The following is a 23906-nucleotide window of genomic DNA, read 5'->3' as shown; positions in this document are numbered from 1 at the left end:
ATATGTGGACATCTAAATATATCTAACTTTAAAAACTAGACATTTGTTCCTTGCATGATACAGCAACATCTTGGATACCCTTGAGCAAGGACTACCCCATGTCTTAGTACATATCCCAAACTTGCCTTGCCTGTTTATGCTGTGAAAATGGTTAAAAACAGTGAAATTTCCATAAAATTTAACTTACAATATCTCAGCTATTTTTAAGGTTATATCTATGAAATTAGTATGGAAATCAAATTTAATCTTCCCTCTTTTTAATAATAGATAATTGTTTTTTCTTGTATGATGATTGTTTTTTGCAGGTTGATCTGAATCATGTAACTATTTTAATTACTAATGCACCTAGTTTTACTTTTAATCAAAGTATTACATTATATGTGGCATTATATTAAGAAAAATGTTCATCTTTAGTGATACACTGATTAAGTTGGTTTTATATTTAGTATCACACAAAACGCTATTGTCCTAAATTTGGATGGCCACAACTCGGGTAAGAATTGAGATACCAAGATACATTTTGGTATTTTTTTTTCATATCTAACAGCACTATACATGTATAGCTACAAAGTTTTTTGGTATGTTGAAAAAAAAAAAAAATTAAGTTAGGAATACTTACTGTTAGCTATTTAATGTATATATTTTTTTCACTCCCTCTCACTATGTTGACTCAAGCACTCCTAATATTTCTTAATGTCTCTTCACATTTAGGGAAATAGTGACTCTTTGTAGATGACAAAATAAGTCTAAGCTGCATTTTATTAATTTATTTTTTATATAAGAATAAAAAAAATTTCTATAATAATAACATAGAAGTAAAGCAACTTATTTTTAGTTATGCAACATCTTCACAGATATGCCATAGTTTATGAATTTTAAATAAAATTAAAGAATAAACAACAGTAGTGGTTGTGATCCAATGGATTACGAGTATACCTAGTGTATATTAAAATGTTTAAAGCACTATAAAATGAAAGATAACCAGGTAAATATCATTAATATTGACATAAATTATTTTAAGGTAATACAATCGGGGAAAACTAGTCAAAAATTTATTTCGTTCTAACTATTCACTTGTGAAAATGTGTTAAAAAAAGAAAAAATATTTTTAACAAGTTTTAAACCATTTTACTGAAATGTAAACACTGTTAAGATCAGTAATCTGCATTCAGCCAATCTGAAGCTGACAAGAGCCAAAATATATAACTGGAGTGGAAACGAGTAAGCCACAATGATCTAAAAACGCAAAAGCTCTGTTTATGTACTTCCCCTCTTCAATTTTAGACGTCTAAACATGGATTACTGACATCAACGCTATTTACAGTACAGTAAATTAGCTTGAAATTTTTTTTATACTGCAACTAGGTCACAAATGAGTAGGTAAAGTAAAACAGTTTTGGACTCCTTCCCGAACAGTATTTCCTTCAAAATAATTTATGTTGGTATTAGTAATGATTGTCGATAAAACATTGTTGATTAGAAAGCAATCAATATTACAGTGGGATTATACTTTATGGATTTTAATTCCAATATAGCCATTGCAAGCTAAAAATATAGATTGTCTCATTTGTTTACATAAAAGTGCATGTGTACTTTAATGGCAAAAATCTAAGTACAGGAATAAAATACTCATGATCAGAAAGGAAAATTGACAATCAAAATGAAAACAATGTTCCAAAAACAAAAAAAGACCCGATTTATTTATAGTGTTGCCTTTTATTACTCATTTTTTTTTTCCTAATGAGTCAACACTAATCAAGGCTAAAAGCCGCACAGGAATAAGGGCTAACAAAATGAATGGATTGTCCCGTGTTGCTAGTATCCGCACAGAGTTAAACACAAGGTCTGTTTTTAATAAGTGATAATCCAGCTGCCCATAAAGAGGCACTTTGGGATAAAACTAAGTATCGCCTCAGTCTAGAAGGAGCTCTTTCACTGACAAAGGACAGAAGAAGATGGAGTGTAGTATCAGAACAGATACTATACTTTGCTCCTAGCCAAAGTCTATAGAATTGTCAGTTGAATGATGAATATTATTAAGGGATTGAAAATGAATGGAATTTAAAAATCTAATCACTTACGATTTATAACAAGTATTTGTTAATATTAGATTTGAAGATGAACATGTAGTCTTCAGTGAAGTAGTTCCTTGCCACAGATAGTAAGTTCTCAAAAAGAAACTGTTCATGGAAATTCTGTTATGTGGTAACAAGATGAATTCTTGTTGTGACAAAATTTGTAGTACATGCTTATGAAATTCAAGGAATGGTTCAGCCTCCAATAGTCAGAAACAACCTTTTAATTTTATTTTTTTGAGAGGAAAGACTATAAGGTAAAATTAATTCCCATTTAAGTCGCCTGATTCTTTTTAGAATGAAGCAGGTTTCAGTATTTAGTCCCAAATAATTTAGTTTTACTAGAAATATGTTTTAATAAAAAAAACATACTAACTTTCATTGTACACATGAAATAATGAAATGAAAATTTGGCTATAAAAATATAGTCGCTAGCTAAGGAAAAACAATAAGTTTATAATGCGGCCCTTAAAATCGGAAATTATGAAAGTTATTTTTCTTTCTTAGCTATCCACTTTCTCAACTTGATGGAGGTTATATTTTCCTGACCGAGTTTTCATTTAGATATTTCCTGTGGTTTTACTGCTATTTTTTTTATTACTAAAACATGCTTGACAAAATTGCACTTTAACAGTCTCGTAAGTCTGTCTTTTTTATTGATTTTTCATATTGCCACCTGGACATGTTTAAAGAAAGACATGTTTTTTTTTATAACAAAAACTTAAAATTTATAAAAAGTGTTAAAAGTCATGAAAAAAAAAAAAATGCCATTCCTTAACCCTTTCACTTAACCCTATGTTCGGGTGGCAATACAAAGAATAAAAAAATCTTTGTTGTATTATTGTTTATCGGGTATTTTCTTCAAGGCTGTTAAAGCTCAATTTCATCAACATGATTAAAGTAAAAATAAGTTGCTTGAGTGTAAATGTCAAAACACATTTCACACTAAATTTAGATGACTGAAGTAGGAATAAATTATTGTTCAAAGTATGACAACAGTGAATGTTGTATTTAAATATTGTTTCTTGATTGGACAAAATTTTAAATCACCACTTTCTTTTAACCAATCATGACAAGAAATATTCAGTCCTGAAACCTTACATGTACTATAAAAGCCTAAACATAGCATTTCTGACTTTTTTTCCTTTTCTTTCACAGAACACATGTGCGCATATCACAATCTTGGCTGAGATCCTCAGTCAATTGCAATAATATAAACAAAGTTGTGTATGCCCCGCAAAGCACACATACACTCTTACTAACAAAACTAATATGCTAATATACACACATATCTTCATACCTGTTACATTTATACGCATGTTAATACACGCGGTGACAACCGAAATGAACACGTACTCAATATCTCATTACAGAAACCTTTCTTTCACCAGAAAGTTCTTGGACTTGAACTATCATTCTTTGCAAACTATTTTTTATTGTCTTGAAAAGTTGTCAATAAAAATTGATTTTCTATGTCATTCTTTCATTTGATAATGGTTTGGTTGTTTTGTTTTAAAGCATATCAACCCTTTTCGGGTTAGTTAATGCTAAATCCAATCATTTTGGGAAATGTTTTATGCTTAAAGTTCTTTATATTTTCAAATGGAAAATTATGGTTTTTATTTTTAACTTTGCAGAACATGATTAGGTTTTGCAAAGGCAAAAGAAATATGTTTAGTGCATCTTAAGTCAGAAAGCCAATATCTTCAGACAACCTGATCTGGTAGCACCGGACATTTGACCATGTCCTATTCTCAACTTTATAATATAAACATACAATGGAGGACAAAAATAAATAAAAAAGTGCAACAATATAAATAAATCAGAGTTGTTTTCTAATATATGGTTGCTTATTAGGTTATCTTGAAATTTTTAGCTTTGTAATAGCTACCAATTATTTGTGATTAGTTTTATCTCAGTTGGCATTTAATGCAAATATGATTGGCAATTAAACCATATAATGGTGCTAATCTTATCAGAATCTCTTACAGGAAAATTGTTTTAAATGCAGTTCTAAAGCTATTATGACTTCTTCAGAAATATGATTCATGATTAACTACCACACGAGAATAATAAACACAAAGTATAAAACTAATATCATTATGCACTTCACAGATTGATCAATTACTCACACCTGTCCCGAAAAGATATAAAAGGAGTGCACCAGCACAACCTGCCAGGTGGATTAATTCATTAAAATAAATAATAATCTTTGCAAAATAAAACAAGAACAAATAATCCGTAATGGCATAATAAAAAATCCAAATCTCACACATGGTTGTAATGCGAGACAAAACTAATTGCAAACATTTGACAGCCATTACAGAACTAAAAAGTTCAAGATAACCGCTTATTAAATGAATTATTCAACTTGTGTTAATTTTTTTTCAGTAAAAACAATGATTAAAGCAATTTTTATTTTTGTACCAATACAGACTGACCCTTTTTTTTTTGGGGGGGGGTCCATAGACATTAAAAATCAACTTTAAACAGTACTTGTAATGAATAGGTATCTAGATGACTTCAGTACTTTGATGGAGAATCCTAGGCCAGTTCCAAAAGAATGGTAGAAGTAATTTACGATTTAAAAGCCACTTTTCATTTCTTTTTTCCTAAGCAAATTTTTTCAACTTTTTTTTTTTGTTTTAATCTAATCAGTGCCATCTGTCTTTTTACAAATATTTTGCAACTTTTCTAATCATCAATTGATTCGAAATATTCCCGGCCCTGATCATGGATTTTTTTATCAAAATACTGAAATCCTTTAGCTACCCATTTATAAGACATACTACAACGGTTAAACACAAACTTTCAAAAACATAAATATACATGCTAAAAGTCTTTAAAGCTTAAAGTATAAAACAATCTTTCATACTTTTTCTCTCACAAAATAAAAATGGAAGATATGAAATTAGAATGTAAAAATTTACAATGCTTACATTAATTGTATTAGGCAAAAAGTACTTAATATTAGTTAAGTATTGTTTTTACTAAAAAAAATTTTTTTAACAATAAACAATTTTAGTACACACCCATGAACTTTGGGGGTCAGTATTTGTTTTTATACATGTACTAGTGGGAGACGCCCGGCTTTGCTGATTGTAAAATATGCTTAAATATATTTTAATTTATGCAGATTTCATGTATTTTTATCAGAGCCAATTCTCTCTTGAATATTATATTGTACCTAATATATAGTACTAATTTTCAAAGTTAAAAAAAATAAAAATAACTTGGTGGGAGCTATCAGCTAGAATCGAAACAAAAACATTTAACGCTCCGGCCGCGTCCCCTACCGATGTAGCTATCAAGAGATAAATAAGAAAGATTTAATATTAAACGACTTGAAGAAATAAATTGAATTTGGGCACATGCAGAAAGAAATAAAAATACATCAGCAAGTTGAAATGAACATTTTGTATTTCAACTTATTCAGTGATTTCAGGCAAAGATTTTACTCAATATATACCATCCTTGGTATATGATTACTATTTCCTGATAATTTCAGTGTTATGTGAGGAGTAGTTTAAGAATTTATCAGTTAAATATTTACACACAGACACACACACACAACGGAATCGCCCCCCCCCCAAAAAAAAAGTAGGTAACAACTTCCTCACAGTTGTCCGTGCGCTGGAACCCCCTCCCCCCCTCGCGCTAAAAAAATAAATAAATAAATGAATCAAAACAACTTTTCGTTCAATTAAAATAACAGTGAGTGCCAATGCAACCGCAAAAAAAAAAAAAAAATAGTCGTGGTAAGTAGGCTTGAACCAGAAAAGCAAAAGAGGGGAAAAAGGGAACGGAAAAAAGTTACTGGCAAACGCTTTTGCCCATTTGACCACGACTATGACGTCATGACGCTGCAAAATAACATTTTTAAACATACTTTCAGTTTGCTACATGTGCGTGACTTGTGATAATTGCGTCACGAAAAATGACCCCCTTGCAAAAAATGGTCCAGTTGACCACTACAAAATTAATCTTTTTTTCTAATTTTCACATATTATGCATCCAAGAAATCGCTCTTTCAGATGGTACCACACCATTCGACTTAATCCAATGCAGCTGAGAAAAGGTTTTGGTAGACATACAAACACACACACACACATTTTGCCTTTTATATATCTAGACGATATACATATTTTTTAAATGTTCTTATTTTGTTCTAATTGGGTATGGGGCATCCTAACAGATGCCAGATCTTGTATCTCAGACATTCCAGGAACTTTTTAAGACTTACACCATTTCTTTAAGTAAAATTGTATATGTGTGTGCGAGTGTGATAATATATTAAAAATACAATTATTTTATATCAGATCAATTCTTATGAGAATCAATTTCCAATACCAAATGAAGTTCAATATTATTTAACATACAGTGGGGATTCAAATCATATGACTAGCAGAACAGCCATCCTCCATACTGATGATTCCCAGAAAAGGACGAAACATAAGAATTAAACAATATTTATAATATTGATTATAGTTCTTTGATGCAGGCTGGGACCATTAAACGAAGTAAAATTAGGCTGTCAAATTAATGCTTAATGCTATGTTCTGTCTAATGTGACTGTTGGACATTATTGTGACAGTCTAATAAATAGGTTCACTTGTAAAGACATAAATAGACCTTAATTCTATTCTTTCTATATGGCCATGTGGTTGGTTGCAGGAGTCTCAGATTTGAAAGTTAAAAAGTGACTGAGGTTCGAATCATACAACTGACAGAACAGTCATCCCCCATACTAATGATTCCCGAAAAAGGATGAAACGTATGTGGATAAGAAATTGAAAAATATTGGTTATACAGTGTAACCCGGATAGAAGAGACTTCTTTTCAGGTCCATACAACTCTTAAATCCGGGTTACACTGTACATTAACACAGGTTCTAATTTGGGGCCAGAGAAAATCTGTTTTATATCCGTTTTTCTTATATTAGGGTCTCTTATATCTTATATCAATATTGTACATAATTTCTTGGATGATAAAGCAACTAGCATTTATAGTCACTGCTTTCAAACCCATATTCCTTACTTTATGACGTCATACAGCTTATCGAAACTACCATTCATCCCTTATGACATCATCCATTTGCATGTTAAACAAGAAAAAAAAAAAAAAAAATATTCCCATGAGAGAAAAAAAAAAGACAATAAATGACCAGATGAAAGTCCAACATTGTTTCATTTTATGTATTTACAATGAGTAGCAAGCATAATCAATCTTATAAGTATAGTAAACTATGGTTCCAAACCATTTTTATAGAGTAGCATACTATTGAGCGCTTTAAATTTTCGTGGCATATCTACCACAAAAAATGAATATATACATTGAAGCCTTTCTGCAATAAAAATCATATAAAGAAAATCTTATTCATATAAATAAAACATATCTAGTACCTGGTATAAAATAATGATAAATGGTAAGCAAGACAATTGTGTCGATGTCCCCTTACTACTACTGCCATGTGTGGTCTAATCTATACTCCTATAAATTTGTTTGTTTTTTTGTGCATTAATATTCATATTAAAAAACCTTTTTTCTATTTATTTAAAAAGAAAATACAACTTTGTTATATATTGAATTGCATTTATCTGCAAAAGATCTAGCTAATTTGCAGATTCTTTTAAACATACATTTTAATTTTAATTAATTCTCTATTAGTTTTTTTTTTTGCAGTTTTCTTATAGGGTGATCATGTTTAGTTACATATAATTATATTCATGCAGATATACATGATTTATACTTGCGTAATATTTGCGTACACAAAACTTTCTATATATATTTATGTATGCATATATATTTTGTTGAAAAGATTTTGCCTACCAAACTCCTAGAATTTTTAGTCTACAGACATAAAACTTAATATATAGAGTATTTGAACTCATGCGAAACTTTATATTTGGGTTTTAGTCGGGGAAAATCAATGCAAAAGTGTGAAAATTAAAACAAATGGATTTTGCCAGGTGAAGGTCGAACAACGGCATTATGAATATGCATGCATAACATAATAGCTATAAGTTCATGTTTTAATTTTTAACTTTGCAGTAAACATGTCTTCATAGTGCAGTCAATAACGTCAAAGGAAAAAGTAAATCATAAGCTAAACCTTTTGGTTTCAATTCTCGGTGACTGTGCACAAGTAATTTTTTTTTTTTATAACTTTTTAAATCATTCCTGTATATTGGGTCCAAAATGATATAATACGAAATATGCATTAATCAAAATATCATATTCAAATGTATTTTACAACTGGGCAATGCCAGGTGGCCTGCTAGTATGAGATACACTTACTCTTAACTCTTCTGTAATGCTTTTAGACATTGGTAAGTTAGTTCAGAGTATCTAACAATTTAAATGATTTATTATGCATTTTATTTCATCTTTTTTATATTCAAACATCATTATTATTATTATTATATAATAATGCGAGTAGATATTTATTTCTGCCCCCGCAAAATCGTTTTTAATGTGGGGAAAACCCAGCTCCCCAAAAAGGGGCACTCTGGAAGTAAGCAAAAATAAAATTGCCTTAGCATAAAAGGTTTTCCCCCTCCATTGACTAAGGACAAAGTTAACTTGTGTAGCATTAGAACAGATACTACACTTTGATCCTGGCCTGTGCAAGATAAGTAATGCAAGTATTAATACAAAGAATTTCAGTCAATATGAATGCTGTTTTTCACGTATAGCTTGTAAACTTCCATGTATAAATTCTTCACAGCACACCAGTAATTATTCCATGGCACCACTGATGAATATATGTGAAAGTTGGGCCCATTTCTTGCACTAACGGCTGAAGCCAAACTAATTCAACTTTAAACAATAGTAACAATTGATTTTATACACTGCTTGTGTACATGCTGAGTCATTTGGAAAGTGCACAGCAGGGGCAGACAACTTTCATTACAAAGTTTGGACTTTGTTACGAAAATTGAAAATTCTGAAGAAAAAAAAGTTTTCTCAAAAATTCACACGCATTTCAAGAATGCATTTCTAAAAATATTTATAAATGTTAAAAGTCATACATTTTCACAACTTTCATTCATTCATTACAAACAATAAAGTTTAATGATTATATTGTATTAGTTACGAAAATTTCAGGAATTTGACGGTTACAAAAAATATATTGAAAAATCTATTTTGTTTTAAAAAACAAAAAGAAACAATATTGTTTCATAAAACAGCAATTACTATATTTTTGTTATTTAATTTTAAAGTTGTTTTGGTTTAAATATAACTATTGGGTAATTCTGCAGAATAGGCACCGCATTATCGTTAGCATATCCCAGACAGGTAATATATAACACGGCGGAAGATGTTGAAACGCTAAGCCAATGAAAATCACAGTAGTTGACAATTATTAGCAAACGCAATAAAAAAATTTTAAAAATATTGTGAAAATAAATTTGTGAAAACTGATTAAAAAAAGTGAAAACTGGATGAAGTCCTCAGCATGAATCTAGTACAGTTGGAACAGATTCTGCCAATCTCCGGAAAAAAATATTGGATTTTGCATAAAAAAAAAAAAAAAAAAAAAAAAAAACGGAAACTTATCTACGAATATAAAAAAGCAGAATGATGGAGTACTGCTGCCACATCTGGGCAAGAGCTGCTAAAAACAGCCTATCCTACCTTGACAGAGCACAAAATAGACTTTGTGGCTTAGTGGGAGATGCCCTTTTCTCTTCCCTGCAACCTCTCTCCCACAAAAGAAATGTTGCGAGCCTGTCTTTGGTTTATCATTATTTCCATGGCAAGTGCTCGTCTGAGCTCCAATCTCTAGACCCCCCCCTCACCAATCTTTCACGATAAACACCCATCTAGCTGAAACCACTGTCAATAATTTTCCCCATTCTTTATCTGTGCCTAAATCAAAGCGTAGATTCCATGAACAAAGCTTCTTTCTTAGAAGTACATGACTGTGGAACTCTCTTCCATTTGCCTGTTTCCCACCTGACTACAACTTGGATGTCTTCAAGTCCAACATAAACAAATTCCTGATGAACCGCCCCCTTAAGTAAGACACATTATCAAATCTCCAATACTAACGATTACTATGATACTATCCCATTGATTACTGTACCTGCAATAACCCTTATCCCCGAGTGGCTTCCGGGCCTTGATAAGTGGTGACCACAATGTAAAAAAAAAAAAAAAAAAAAAAAAAAAAACAACCTAAACCTAACCTTTATTCAGTATAAGAGTAGGCTCAAATAATAATGAAATCGGGGTAAAGGTGCTGCATCTTTCCATCCTCAAAAAATTCTTTAAAATTACCACTGTTATAAATTTTCGGAGGTGCTGAAAACGAAAATACTGTTTAAAATTCCAGGAAATAAGTGATTTCCAAAATAAATCATAGTTTCAAAAAATGGGGAATCACTTCTATACGAATGTAACGTAAAATGAGCACCCATTTTATGGCTACTTTTTGGGGTGGGAGATTAACGTAAAATGGGTAATGACGGCCTGATAGACTAACACAAAACCTATCTTAAAAAAACTTGATTTCAGGTGTGCTGAAAACGAATATTGCATTTAAATGTTCTGCAAATGTTATAAGTGGTGACCATTGTACGTGCAAGTGCGCGCATATTTTTGACATGCGTGTGGTAAAAATATGCACACGTGTGCACAACAATGGCCACCACTTATAGCATAAAGAATTACATTGCTTGATATCCAAACTACTTCTTCTCGGAACATTTAAATGCAATATTTTATAAGTGATAGCCATTGTTGTATGCGTAAGCACACGCATATATTTCTTTATAAAAAACAAAAATAAAAATAAATTCTTCATTATCTTGAAAATTCATTACGTAGTTTCTGTTTTGAACAAATATGGCCACCACATTGTATTACTATATGGAACTTGCGGAAAAGTATCTTTTCAGTATCGTGAAAACTAGTTGCCGGCCTCTAATTTTAAATGTGATATTTGTTTTCAACACACACGAAGACCCCTAAAAACAAGTTTTTTAAGATAGGCTTTGTGTTGGTCTACCCCTCACCCCCACCCCAAATTCCTCCACTTTCTTAAACTATAATTTCTTCCTATCTTAAAAACTACTCTTTTCCTGGAATTTTAAACATTATTTTCGTTCTCAGCACACACACACACGAAAACCTATATATAATAGTTGTAATTTTAAAGAATTTTTTGAGGGTGGGAAGATGCTGCACCTTTATCAACATCGATACTTATGTAGAATACAAACCGTGCTGAAATCACATTCAGAAAGCCATTTTTAACTTGGGAGGGGAGAGCGTTTTATAACTATTCTGTACTTTCACTTAACAATTTAATAAACAAAATATAACGTAAAAATTAAGTGCAACTTAAAAATACTATAAAAAAAAAAAAAAAAAAAAAAAGCATAATCTTATTCTGCATAAGTATCAAAAACTCATAAAAAGAAAAATATTGTTTGCTAACAGTTGTGGTTCCTATCCAGAATTCCTTCTATATTATAAAAAGAATAAAGAAAAATTTGTATGATGTAGTTAGCCATGATGAAGCGAAAATATATTCCAAAAGTCACATAAATTGATCAAGTAATCTCTATATAAATAAAATGAACTCATTTTTTCCTGTCTGATTTTGACCTAAATAGGATTAAAAATCGAGATATTTCATGCAAATATAATATGCACAAACGGCAGAACAATATCTGAGGTGTGTTATAGGCTTATTTCTCAAATTCCTCGATAATCTTAGATTTCTATACTTTTTCTGCTGAGAAGTCACGGCCAAAATCGGTTAAGATCAATGGAAGTGGTAAAATATTTTCTCTCTAATAAATTCCTCCTCCCCCTGCCACCACTTAACACCGTTTGGGGATCGTTCACAAGGAATAGTTGAGAAGAGAACACCGGTTTGGCTTCGTAGTTCTTTCATGTGAAGTTATTTAAAATCACTAAACTAAGCTGCAGTGCTCTGTGGCGTAGTGGTTAGCGTGCTGGACAATTCACATTATATTTTCACGTTCGCGCCGACCTACCGTAGTCGTTTTTTTTTTTCTTTTTTTTTTTTTCCTAAACAACTGGAATGGACCTTTCTTGGTGGCCGAACTGTTAATGTTGCAGATGTTTTTTTTTTTTGTTTTTGTCACACTTTATTTTCCTACTTTTACTCATGACTCCGGGTTTGATCCTTCCTACTTACCTACCATAACATTTTTTAAAACTCCCCCCCCCCGTCCCGGAAACAAACACTCAGGCAACGCCGGGTACCCCCGCTAGTTTTATAATAAAATTATAAAAAAATTAAGATGTCTTTATAAACATTTTATAAAGATATTTTAATTGAGTATTAATTATTGTAGAGTTATTTGTTTCTTGACATTTTTCAAAATGGTCGAGACAGTTACTTCTGGATTTTCTTATAAAAAAATAAAAACTACTTGATCAATTTACATGATTTTTGGAATATATTTTTGTTTTGTTGCAGATATATACATCATACAGATTCTTTTTTGTTGTTGTTTTTAATATTACCTGGACAAGAACCTTTGTTTGCTAACCTACCATATGATGAGTATTTGATTCTACTTAAAAATTTTACATTCATTTTTCAATGTACTTTCTTTGTATGAACAAAAATATTGTTTTCATTGAATCTTTTTGCCAGTGTTTTTTTTTTTTAAGAAAAGAAAGAAAAAAGCTTTTGGTTTGGCTCTTTCCAGCGATTTATGTAACCTGCCGGAATATGTTAACGATAACGCGGTTTATATTCTGCATAAATATCAACAATTTAATTTATGGATAATTATTTAGCAATTGTATTCAAATGCCCTTTCAGACATTTTCTTCAGGAAATTTAATTTTAAAAACAAGTTATGTTTTAATGTAAATTATCTCCTTCACATATACACCAACATCGCCAAGCAAGTTGATTTCTTCTTTCGTTTCCTTTCCTTACTGTCATATTAAAAAATAAAGTTGCATCGAAATTGCCAAAATGTTCATTGATTATGAATAAATGCGAAAGTTTTTTTGAATTTTGGAGGGTACATATGCATATCCACTTATTGTACCATGCTGAAATAATATTTAGAAAGTCATTCTTAAGATGGAGAGGGAAGGGTGCTTTGCGACTATTTTGTACTTTCACCTAACAATTTAATGAATGAATGTCATAAAAATTGAATTCAACCTGAAAATACTATCTATTATCTACTTATGTTCTTTCAAATATTTAAAGTTGCAAACTTTACATAGCAAGCCAGCGATCATAGACCAAATAAACGATCTTTCATCCCTCAGGTCAATGGTCGTCTTTGGTCTCTTTAAATGGATAACGTCATGCATATATGACATTATGAAGAATCATCCTGGTGTCTCTATATTAGGTTGGTGCAAAAGCAATATAGTTTTCTCACATGTTACTTTTATATATGACTAGCGAGGGGTACCCGGCGTTACCCGGGTGTTTGGGGGAAGGGGGGGGGGGGGTTAAAGAAAAAGTAAGTATGAGGATCGAACCCGAGGCAAAGTTGTAAATTAAAGTGTGATAAAAAAAAAAAAAACATGCGATGTTAACCATTGCCCCACCGCGAGATGCTAACGGAAACACGTTTGAATTTATTTAATTACTTGGATTTAGCAGGTGCCCATTTTAATGAGTTTGACTGCGGTATAGTATTCATTTACTGCTGAACGCTTTTTTTTCCACCCCCAAGATGTTATAGGAAAAAGACTAAGCCACATGCGGCGAGCGACAAATATTGAATATTTATCTTCCCGAAATCGAGCAAATTAAATAGACAGGCGAGCTTCGTTGTTAACTGCGAGATATTACGATTTATATGTGATATAAAAAGTTTTAAAATGTTGTGAACCGACTGACCGCTTCTCTGAAAGAAGCCTTTTGTAGACACACAGAAAAAGCGAACACACATACATACATTTTCGCTTTTATATTTATAGATTTCTGAATTAATTCATTGATATATATATATATATATAGCCATGTTATATATATCATTTTGAAGCGCGTTTTTCACTATCAAATCATGTTATTCGTTACCATTCTAAATCTCTTCATTTTTTTTGCAGGCTTTTTGACAGCATGGGCAAAATTCAAATCCACACAGTTTTCTTGTTCTGGTTCAAACTAGGCTGAAAAGCTGCAGAGACAGCTTGCGATATCAATGATGTGTTTGACCCAGGAACCACTAATGAACATGTGGCACAATGATGGTTCAAGAAATTTTGCAATGGTGACGAGAGCCTCGAAGATGAAGACAGTCAACTGCAGTTGATAACAAACATTTGAAAGCCTTAGTTGAAGCTGATCCTAGCAAAATCACACGAGAAATTGCTGTTGAACTCAAGGTCGATCACTCAACAGTCGTTCACCATTTAAAGCAAATAGGGAAGTCAAAGTTGGATAAATTGCTGCTGCATAAATTGAACAATAATCAAAAAAAATCATTTTGAGGTGTCTTCTACACTCCTGTGCAACAAAAAGGATCCATCTCTCAAGCAGATTATGACGTGATGAGAAGTGGATCCTCTAAGACAACCGGCGATGTTCTTCACAGTGGTTGGATGCCAGAAAAGCTCCACAACACTTTCTGAAGCCGAAATTGCACAAAAAAAAAAAAAAAAAAGTTATGGTGCCCTTTCCCCATGTTATGTGGTAAATAATGAGCTAACTTACCAAAGTGTAGGTGCTGGGGCGGAGGAGGCTCTTCTAACATCCAAGCCAAATGATAGCTTGGTGGATATTTGTACTAATTGAGAAAGGTTTATTTGTTATGAAAAACCTTCCTAACTAGTGGAGAGTCCTATCTTTTTATAACTTGTAATTAAGATACCTAAGAAGAGGGTCGCGAAGGAGGTAATTTTTTGGCAACCTTACTTCATGCCAGCCACGCACAGTGAAAAATTTTTTTTTTTTACAACAGTTAAGAATGGCTTTCTAAATAACATTATTTCAGCATGGTTCAATAAGTGCATAAGTATCATAAAATTATACAAAATACTGTTATAAATTTATCGTGGTTGATATTGGATGGATTTCTAACAGTATTTTTATTTAAGTAATTTTTTTAAATTAAATATTTTGGTGTCAATTCGCAGCCATTTTTCTTGTTCTTGACACTATATGTTTTTCTTAGAATTGCACGCCTGTGGAACTCGCTTCCGTTTGCCTGTTTCCCACAATTCGAATGCCTTCAAGTCCAACATAAACAAATTCCTGATTAACCGCCCCCTTAAGTAAGATACTTTATCAAATCTCCATTACTAACGATTACTACGATATTATCCAATTAATTACTGTACACGCAATAACCCTTATCCCAGAGTGGCTTCCGGGCCTTGATAAGTGGTGACTACCATGTAAAACAACAACAAAAAAAATGAGGGGGGGGCGTTACTATTCCTACATGTAAGTATCTGAAAGCATAGAGATGAAGGGATAAAAATTAAAATAAAAGCTACTTTTGCATTTAAATAAATCAGTTTTGTTTTGTTTTTCTTGGGAGGGGGGGGTCGCATAAAAAAATGGGCGGCGCTTCCACACTATTAGGACGAAATTTCGGAAATCATAATACTGAATGTCACATGAAAACAATGTTATCTATGTATTCCTCGTATTTTTAAGATGATTATATCCAAAAATTACGAAAATCGATAAGGTAGAACAACATTATTTATTAAAGAAAATAAAAATAGAATTTGAAGAAAATGATCGAAAGACACGGGAGAGTTAAAAAGGGAGGTAATTTTTGGCACTAGTGCATTTATTGATTCGTGCTGAAATAACGTTATTTAGAAAGCCATTCTTAACATGGAGAGGGAATGGTGCAAAAGTACCTATTCTGTACTTTAATGTTACAATTTAATAAAAACAAAGCTTTAAACTTAAAAATACTATTTTTAAAAAAATAGCGTAGATTAATAAGTACACTAGTACCATATAAACACCCCAAACCAACCACCCCATGTTAAGAACGGCTTTCGGAATAAACACCCCTCCCAACCTCCCCATGTTAGGAACGGCTTTCGAGGTTGGGGGATGTTTATTCCGAAAGGCGTTCTTAACATGGGAGGTTGGAGTACGCAGGTACAAAAACAGTAAAACACCCTCCCCCTGTTTAGAATGGCTTTCTAAATAACATTATTTCCAGCACGGATAAATAAGTGCACTGCACTAGTACCGTTTTCGGGTAAAGTTGGTTCAAATTCTATAAGAGCACTTAATTATTGAAATAGGAATTAAGCAAAAAGGTTAACAACAATGAAATACACTAATTACAAAGGAAATTGCTACTAATTACAAAAATAAAAATGAATAAAATCCAATAATGTAAAAATTTCTTTTGTATAGTAAATAATATTTAACAAAGCCTCCTCCCACCTTTCTCGTGTTAAGAATGGGTGTCTAAATGTTATTTAGAAACCAGTTCTGAGCATGGGAGGGGTGGGGGGGCAGCCTTTGTTAACTATTTTGTACCCTCTCCCCGTCTTGTTTCTAGGACTTTGTTTACATTTTGTGTAGTCGCCTCTTAGCTGATAAGTCGTTACCGGAATTTACCGAGCAAATATTGTGCGCCATGGAACTCGATCTACACAAGCACCACTTAATCTTTTGTAATGAATATTAGAAACATTATTCTAACGAACCACTATATCATTTTTTTTTTTCAATGATTTCTTTTTATAATATTTTGTAAAACTTTATTTCCTTGCGATTTTATTTTTATTCGCGGACAGCAATTAATTTTGTTTTTCATAAGTAAATATTACTAATTAATTTAAGGTTGCCGATGAAAAGACTTAAAAAAAAAAAAAGAAACTGAAGATTTCGTCTTTATCACAAAACGTCGTATTCATCATGCTAGCTCCATATATGTATTATTTTCATGGGTGATAACTAAATTATCAGTTCGACAAAGAAAACGATATCACACGGAAATACTCAGTTGTTATAAAATAAATGAGCCCCCATTTTTTGACCACTTAAAGAGCAAGCCCCTTGTCGTTGTCTCAGATTTCCCAACGATTTCTTTGCCGTCTGCAAAAATAAACCTACCTCATCTTGAGTGAGTTCACTCATTTTGATACTTATTTTCCTTAATGTTACTGTCCAGTTGTCGTTTTTTTCTGGTTAACTAGATTCTGATGGAAGTAAAATGAGAACAAGAGCTGCGTGGAAAAGGGTATATCAGCAGAAGACAACTGTCGAAAGACATTGAAAACGTCACTTCCTGTTAGAAACCGGAACTTGCTACTACTCCCTTCTCGGTAAATCACCAAACCCATTATTATATCAAAATAAAAAATGGAGCAATTTATTTGACCACTTCTTGACTGTCTCTATGTGTGTCTTTCGCCTCTACATACTTATACATTTTTTTTTTTACTACTAATCGATTATTAATTCGAATCGAAAATACAATAGCGTAAAATATTTTGAAACCCTATAATATATAATTTGATCAGGAAATTAAATCCACCACAATGCATTTTGATTTATTCGAAAACAAGTCAGCAATTCTTTTGTTAATCGCCCGGGGGGAGGGGGGTCAGGACCGTATCGAAATAATAACGTTATTTAGAAACGCACTCTTAACATGGGAGAAGGCTCTTCTGTACTTTCACCTAAACAATAACAAATACAAAAATTGGGTAAATATGAAGAATTACTCCACCCTCGAAAATTCCTTTAAAATTAGCACTCCTAAGGTTTTCGGGGTCGCTGAAAACGAAAATAATTTTTAAAATTACGGCAAACGAGTAGTTTCCAAGATATGAAGAAATGTTAGTTTAAAAAAGTGGGGGATCACTTTTCTATAATAATTTAACGTAAAATGATCACCCACTTTCTTGGGGGGTTCCTTTCTACCCTCGGAAAATCCTTTAAAATTACAGAATTTTTGTAAAATATTAAACAGTTCTTTTGCTTGGTTAATGTCGGCACGTTACTTATGTTAAAACGGTTAATTAAACTGCATAAGCGCCTGTTAAAAAACTATACAAGTTCTATAATTGAACGAAAAACAAGCCAGCAGTTAGTCCACCCCTCCAAAAAAAAGAACAAAAAAAATCATAAAGTGAATACATTTCTTCATATCTTGGAAACTACTTGTTTCCTGGAATTTTAAACGTTAGTGGTAATTTTAAAGGATTTTCTAAGGGTGGAAAGAAAGTCCCCCCCCCCGAAAAAAAAGTGGGTGATCATTTTACGTTAAATTATTATAGAAAAGTGATCCCCCACTTTTTTAAACTAACATTTCTTCATATCTTGGAAACTACTCGTTTGCCGTAATTTTAAACGTTATTTTCATTTTCATCGACCCCGAAAACCTCGAAGAGTGCTAATTTTAAAGGAATTTTCGAGGGTGGAGTAATTCTTCATATTTACCGGATATTGAATTTAACTTCATTGAAGTTAAATTCAATTTTTGTATCTGTTAAATGTATCTGTATCGAAAAACGGTTATATTGCATGTGTCCGTTATGGAACGAAGTTCTCCAAAAAAAAATTTCACTTAATTTCATCAAGTTGTTTTTTTCTTATTTTTTTACAGCGAAAAAAACAATTTTTTATGATACCGAGCAAAAGGTTATATTATTGGAATTTTTTTTTGTACCAATAATGGTGCATCCCCCCCCCCCTGTTTACATTTATTATTTTTTATCTGGTTCTTATATATGATTTTCTGTATTTCGTATCCTTTATGATTTTTAGTTTCGTATATTTTGGATTTGTATGAAACTCCCTTTAATATTACTCCGGTCATGTAGTTCTGACAATAGCCAGTGGTTAAAGGACAAGAAGAGAATGTTGAGTGTAACTTGATATAGAACCCCTGTTGAATTTGCTGACTACATGGTGTGTAGTTCAGCTTCTCCGAGTTCCTACGAGAGTGTAGGATATGTTGCGCAGAGAACGCTTGCAGAACCTTCATTCTATGAAGTTGTTCCTTTAAGTAGAACGCTTCCTGCTTTGGAGTCACATGCAGGTGTTTTTGTTTTTAAATTTTTTGTGAAGCTCTGCCTTGACATAGCTTACTGCAGTATTGCAAGAGCTATCGAAGTCAAGCTTGATTTGTCCAGGGGTGTTTCTGAGGCGCTCAGAACCATCTTATGCTTAGTTAGGAGTGATTTTTCTAATGCTGAGATGTTTGTTTCAGTGCGGAACACACGAAGATTGGATCTCTCCTTGATAGGGGTCTTCCATAAGCATTACATCTCCAGCTGCCTAGGTGTTTCTGACACCTATACTCAACTTTGTTTGTTTAGCTATATGTATATAGCTATGCAAACGTTTAAAACTACAATTGCCTTGCATAATTTGTGCAGGATGGGGGATTCAGTTTCACTTCATTCCACCAAGTTGAAGAACTTATCAAAGTATAGGGTTGATTGGATTCGCCCCTCTTGTAGCACCGGTGTTGATCTCACTGGGCTCTTGTGGTTACGAGGGAGCTGAGATATTTTGGTGTTCGCCAGAGATAATATAAGGATGAGGAGGTTGGATGGTAAGTGAACTTCTCAAGCCTTTATACTCTTTTATATGTATGTAGTTAATTATCTGGCGAAATATTCTCAGTTCAACAGTTCAAACTTGTGTTGTGACCTGACATCGTAGCATTAGTTTAAATTTGTGAATCTGGTTGGGTACTCCTCTGTTCAAACCTGAAACATGAAGGTTTTCATGTGAAAATTTATAAAAAAAGACTATTTGAATTTTTCTGCTTTTTTGTTCTGATGTGTTTCCTGGAGTTCTTCTGACCATGCATTGTGTGGTATATGTATATATAAAGAAAAATTTTTTTGTATTGTAAATTTTACAGGTGTCATCCAACTGTAGGTTGACTGCCATTTCCTGTTGGGGGAGAATATTGGAATTTTTTTTGTACCAATAATGGTGCATCCCCCCCCCCCATTTACATTTATCATTTTTTATCTGGTTCTTATATATGATTTTCTGTATTTTGTATCCTTTATGATTTTTAGTTTCGTATATTTTGGATTTGTACGAAACTCCCTTTAATTTGAGGAAAGGAAAATGCTAGCTCTGTAATGACGTCACGAGCCCAGCGGGAGATTCTTCCTCTTTTGAAATTCTGCTGACGTGGAGATTGAACGTGTTGTTCATTGCCCCGCGCTGAAAATGGAATTTTGACGAGCCTCCTTCAAAGAAGAAAACCCAGCAAGAAATTAATACCCAGAAACATGACGAGGCGTACTTCTGGAAACTATTTACGTGACTACGGTTTTGCATGTATTTTAGAAGGAGTGAAATTATTCTGAAGAAAATACCTTATTTTACGTGACAAGGAATTTTGGAATTTCTACAAAGAAGAAAACCCGGTAAAAAAAAGAATACGGACAAGCGACGCGGTCTTGCTTCTGAAATCCATCTGTGTGTCTACAGTTTGCACGCAAGCATGGAGGGAGAGAAAATTCTAAAAGGACTTTAAACAAAAAAAAAGAAAAAGGCACGTGCCTGATTGGCTTTCAATTTGTGAGTACGCTCCTAAAATTAATTTCATATGCGAGTGTGATTAGGAGATACTATTTTGAATATTATTATTGTATTTGTTAATGGATACACACAACTTCTTTATAAGAACCAGTGTTATTTTTTTCATTGCATGTTACCTTGGCGTTTCATAAGTTTAATGCCCGCAAAGGGAAAAATTCGCAACTTATTATTGTGAATAAAATCTCTTCTTCATTTCAAAGCCAGACATTTATATTTTATTCTTTACCCCCTCCCCCTCTTTTGTTTCATGCTGTTTTTGTTTTTTTTCAGATTAGTTACTTTAGCGTCGAATTTATCTGGAAGCAAGGTAAAATTCCGACAATATATATATATACAGTGATGATCATATTTATTGGCACGGTAAAATAAAAGTTAAATTTTGTCTAATAAATTCTAAAAAAGGGATTAAATTAAAGAAAATAACAAAGTATATTATGTATTTTTAACTGGCCTTTCCGATGCAGCAATCGGATTTTAGAAAAAATAAATAACAAAGGAACAACAAACATAATTGCAAAAAACCCTTGTTCAAAATTATTGGCACGATTTATTTAATAATCAATTGTATAGCCTTTGGCCTTGATTACCTTCCTCAGTCGCTTTTCATAGTTTACAACCAAGTTGTTGCACTCTTCAGTAGTAATTTTAGCCCACTCTTCCTGACAATAATCCTCCAATTGAATAAGATTCTTAGGCTTCCTTTGCATTACCCTCAATTTTAATGTTCTCCATAAATTTTCAATTGGATTAAGGTCTGGGCTTTGTGATGGCCACTCCAAAACATTAATATGATTGTCCTCAAGCCATTTCTTAGTCAGTTTAGCCGAATGCTTTGGGTCATTATCTTGCATGAACCACCAACGACGACCAAGTGAGAGCTCTTTAGCAGAGTCTTTCAGGTTTTCATCCAATATTTTAACATAATCTTCCTTTTTTATGCTACCTGTGACCTTAACAAGTCGCTCTGGTCCAGAGGCAGCAAAGGATCCCCAAAACATCAAACTGCCTCCACCGTGCTTCACTGTGGGTATGGTGTTCTTAGGCAGGAAAGGTTCGCCAGATTTTCTGTAAATATAAGACACTTTATTATGGCCAAATAACTCTATTTTCGTTTCGTCAGTCCATAGAACACGTTTCCAGAATGCAACATCTTTATCAATATGACGTTTTGCAAAGGCTAGCCTTGCTTTCAGGTGCATAGGCTTCAATAAGGGAGTCTTTCTCGGACGACCTGCTTTTAAACCAGCTCTCTTCAAAACTCTACCAACTGTATGTCGAGATACATTCACTCCAGAGGTGCTCTGTTCATCAACAATCTCCCCAACAGAGATCCTTGGGTTTTGTTTTACTTGCCGAACAATTTTCCGTTCATCTCTTGGGGAAAGAATCCTTTTTCTCCCTCTACCCTCTAAACTCATAACGTGGCCTTGCGATTTGAACTTGTTTATTATGGCTCTAACAGTGGATTTGGGAAGGTTTAGCTTCTTTGAAATCTTATCATAGCCCTCCCCATTGGTATGGCATGCTACAACAAGCTTCCTGACGTCTTCGCTGTGTTCCTTAGTTTTAACCATGGCGATTGAAAATTATAATTTAGTCACTTATAATAGTTTAAATAAATCGCTATCTAAAAATTATCTGAAAAAAATTATTCACTGAATTAGCGTTAAACAAGCATAATATGGCTATAAAAAAGTTCAGAAAGCACGTAAACCGGAAATTGATTGATATTATACTGATACTAAAAGAAAAACAAAGCCGTGCCAATAATTTTGAACAAGGGTTTTTTGCAATTATGTTTGTTGTTCCTTTGTTATTTATTTTTTCTAAAATCCGATTGCTGCATCGGAAAGGCCAGTTAAAAATACATAATCTCCTTTGTTATTTTCTTTGATTTAATCCCTTTTTTAGAATTTATTAGACAAAATTTAACTTTTATTTTACCGTGCCAATAAATATGATCATCACTGTATATATATATATATATATATATATATATATATATATATATATATATATATATATGTGTGTGTGTGTGTGTGTGTGTGTGAATTTAGGTAAAAATGGCACCGGAAAACATGGCAAAATATTTGTAGTAGACATTTATGCAGGTAGGGGTGGGGCTAGGCATTTTTAAATAGGGGCTAATTACGTTTGACGTAAAACTAAAAATGCTTTCTGTTTGAACGATTCTTTTAGAAGCCAGCGTGAAAAGTCTTTAGAGAAGTAGAGATAAAGACTATAAAACGTTATATCCACTCCCTTTCTCTTTTCATCTGACTGTTCAATTTATAACCCTAACCTAGCAAACAGCACCAGCGGAAAACCAGACATATAAAATCAACAGCAGGTTCTTTGATATGATAGGGGAGCGTCTGAAATGAATGTTCTGCTGAGAGCACAATTGAACGATGATACTTGATTTTTGCATTTTACACTTGAATTCAAGCCATGAAATAAAAATAATTTCATAAAATCAACATTAGGTTCTCTACTTTGCAATGTAGACAATAAGTCACTACGAAGAGGTATGTGAAGCTTCCTTCAAGTGCACCGTGATGGTTCTCCGATTAGAGCAGGCAATCTATTGATATTGAAAAATGGACAATTTCACCGATTTCGATAACAAAAACATGGAAGCGTGAAACATTTGTTGATCATCATTCGATCTCGGGCAATGTCAGGTCTCTCTGCTAGCAATAGCTAATTTTCTTTCACAACAAAAAAGTTATAATTGCGAATTGGGGGAAAAAACAAACAAATAAAAACTAAACAAAAGCAATAATAATTTCATAAATATTACTAAACCAGAACAGTACCCGATTTAAAGTTAGCAGCAAACTGTGTTTGGTCAGATATTTTTCCTGATATTAAACTTCATCAGTAATATAACTTCTGGTGAGAGTTTCAATTTCCCAAGTTTATTTATTTATTAAATTGCTTGATGTACAGAAAAAGTACAGAATAATTAACATAGAACATTCCTCTTCATGTTAAGGGTGGCTTTCTAAAGAATAATGTTATTATTTCGGCACGGTCAGTAACTTTTCTACCAGGAATTTGTTTTATTATTTATTTTAAGTCATTATCAAGATATGACTCTATCGTGGTGGTCATTTTTTCTTATTCTCACATAATGTTCGACACTACTTGTTTTTCAAACTGAATAAATGTTTTAAAGTCTATTGTAATGTAAATTTGTAAATCAATTTTGTCAAATTTTCTGTATAACATGTTTTTTAACCAGTAAAAATATTTTTGGCATAAAAAAATTAAAAGCAATGGCCGCCAGCGATTAAATCTTTGAATTAAGTTTC

The 23906-nt window shown here is 32.6% G+C and overlaps 1 protein-coding gene across 1 annotated transcript in view; it reads right to left on the bottom strand.

Moving 5' to 3' along the window:
• The window catches only part of LOC145268430 (ubiquitin conjugation factor E4 B-like), a 131578-nt gene extending 114245 nt beyond the window's left edge, over nucleotides 1-17333 (bottom strand). Inside the window, exon 1 of the mRNA XM_080123992.1 lies at nucleotides 17128-17333. Within this exon, the coding sequence (XP_079980118.1) occupies nucleotides 17128-17151 (24 nt within the window). The 5' untranslated portion in view covers nucleotides 17152-17333. The remainder of the gene's footprint in view (nucleotides 1-17127) is intronic.
• Between the last annotated feature and the right edge of the window lie 6573 nt (nucleotides 17334-23906).

The sequence above is a fragment of the Euprymna scolopes genome, chromosome 4, assembly GCF_053919585.1.
Source record: "Euprymna scolopes isolate OS-2025 chromosome 4, ASM5391958v1, whole genome shotgun sequence".
In the NCBI taxonomy this organism is placed as follows: Eukaryota; Metazoa; Mollusca; class Cephalopoda; order Sepiida; family Sepiolidae; genus Euprymna; species Euprymna scolopes.
This window is presented reverse-complemented; position numbering and strand designations above follow the sequence as displayed.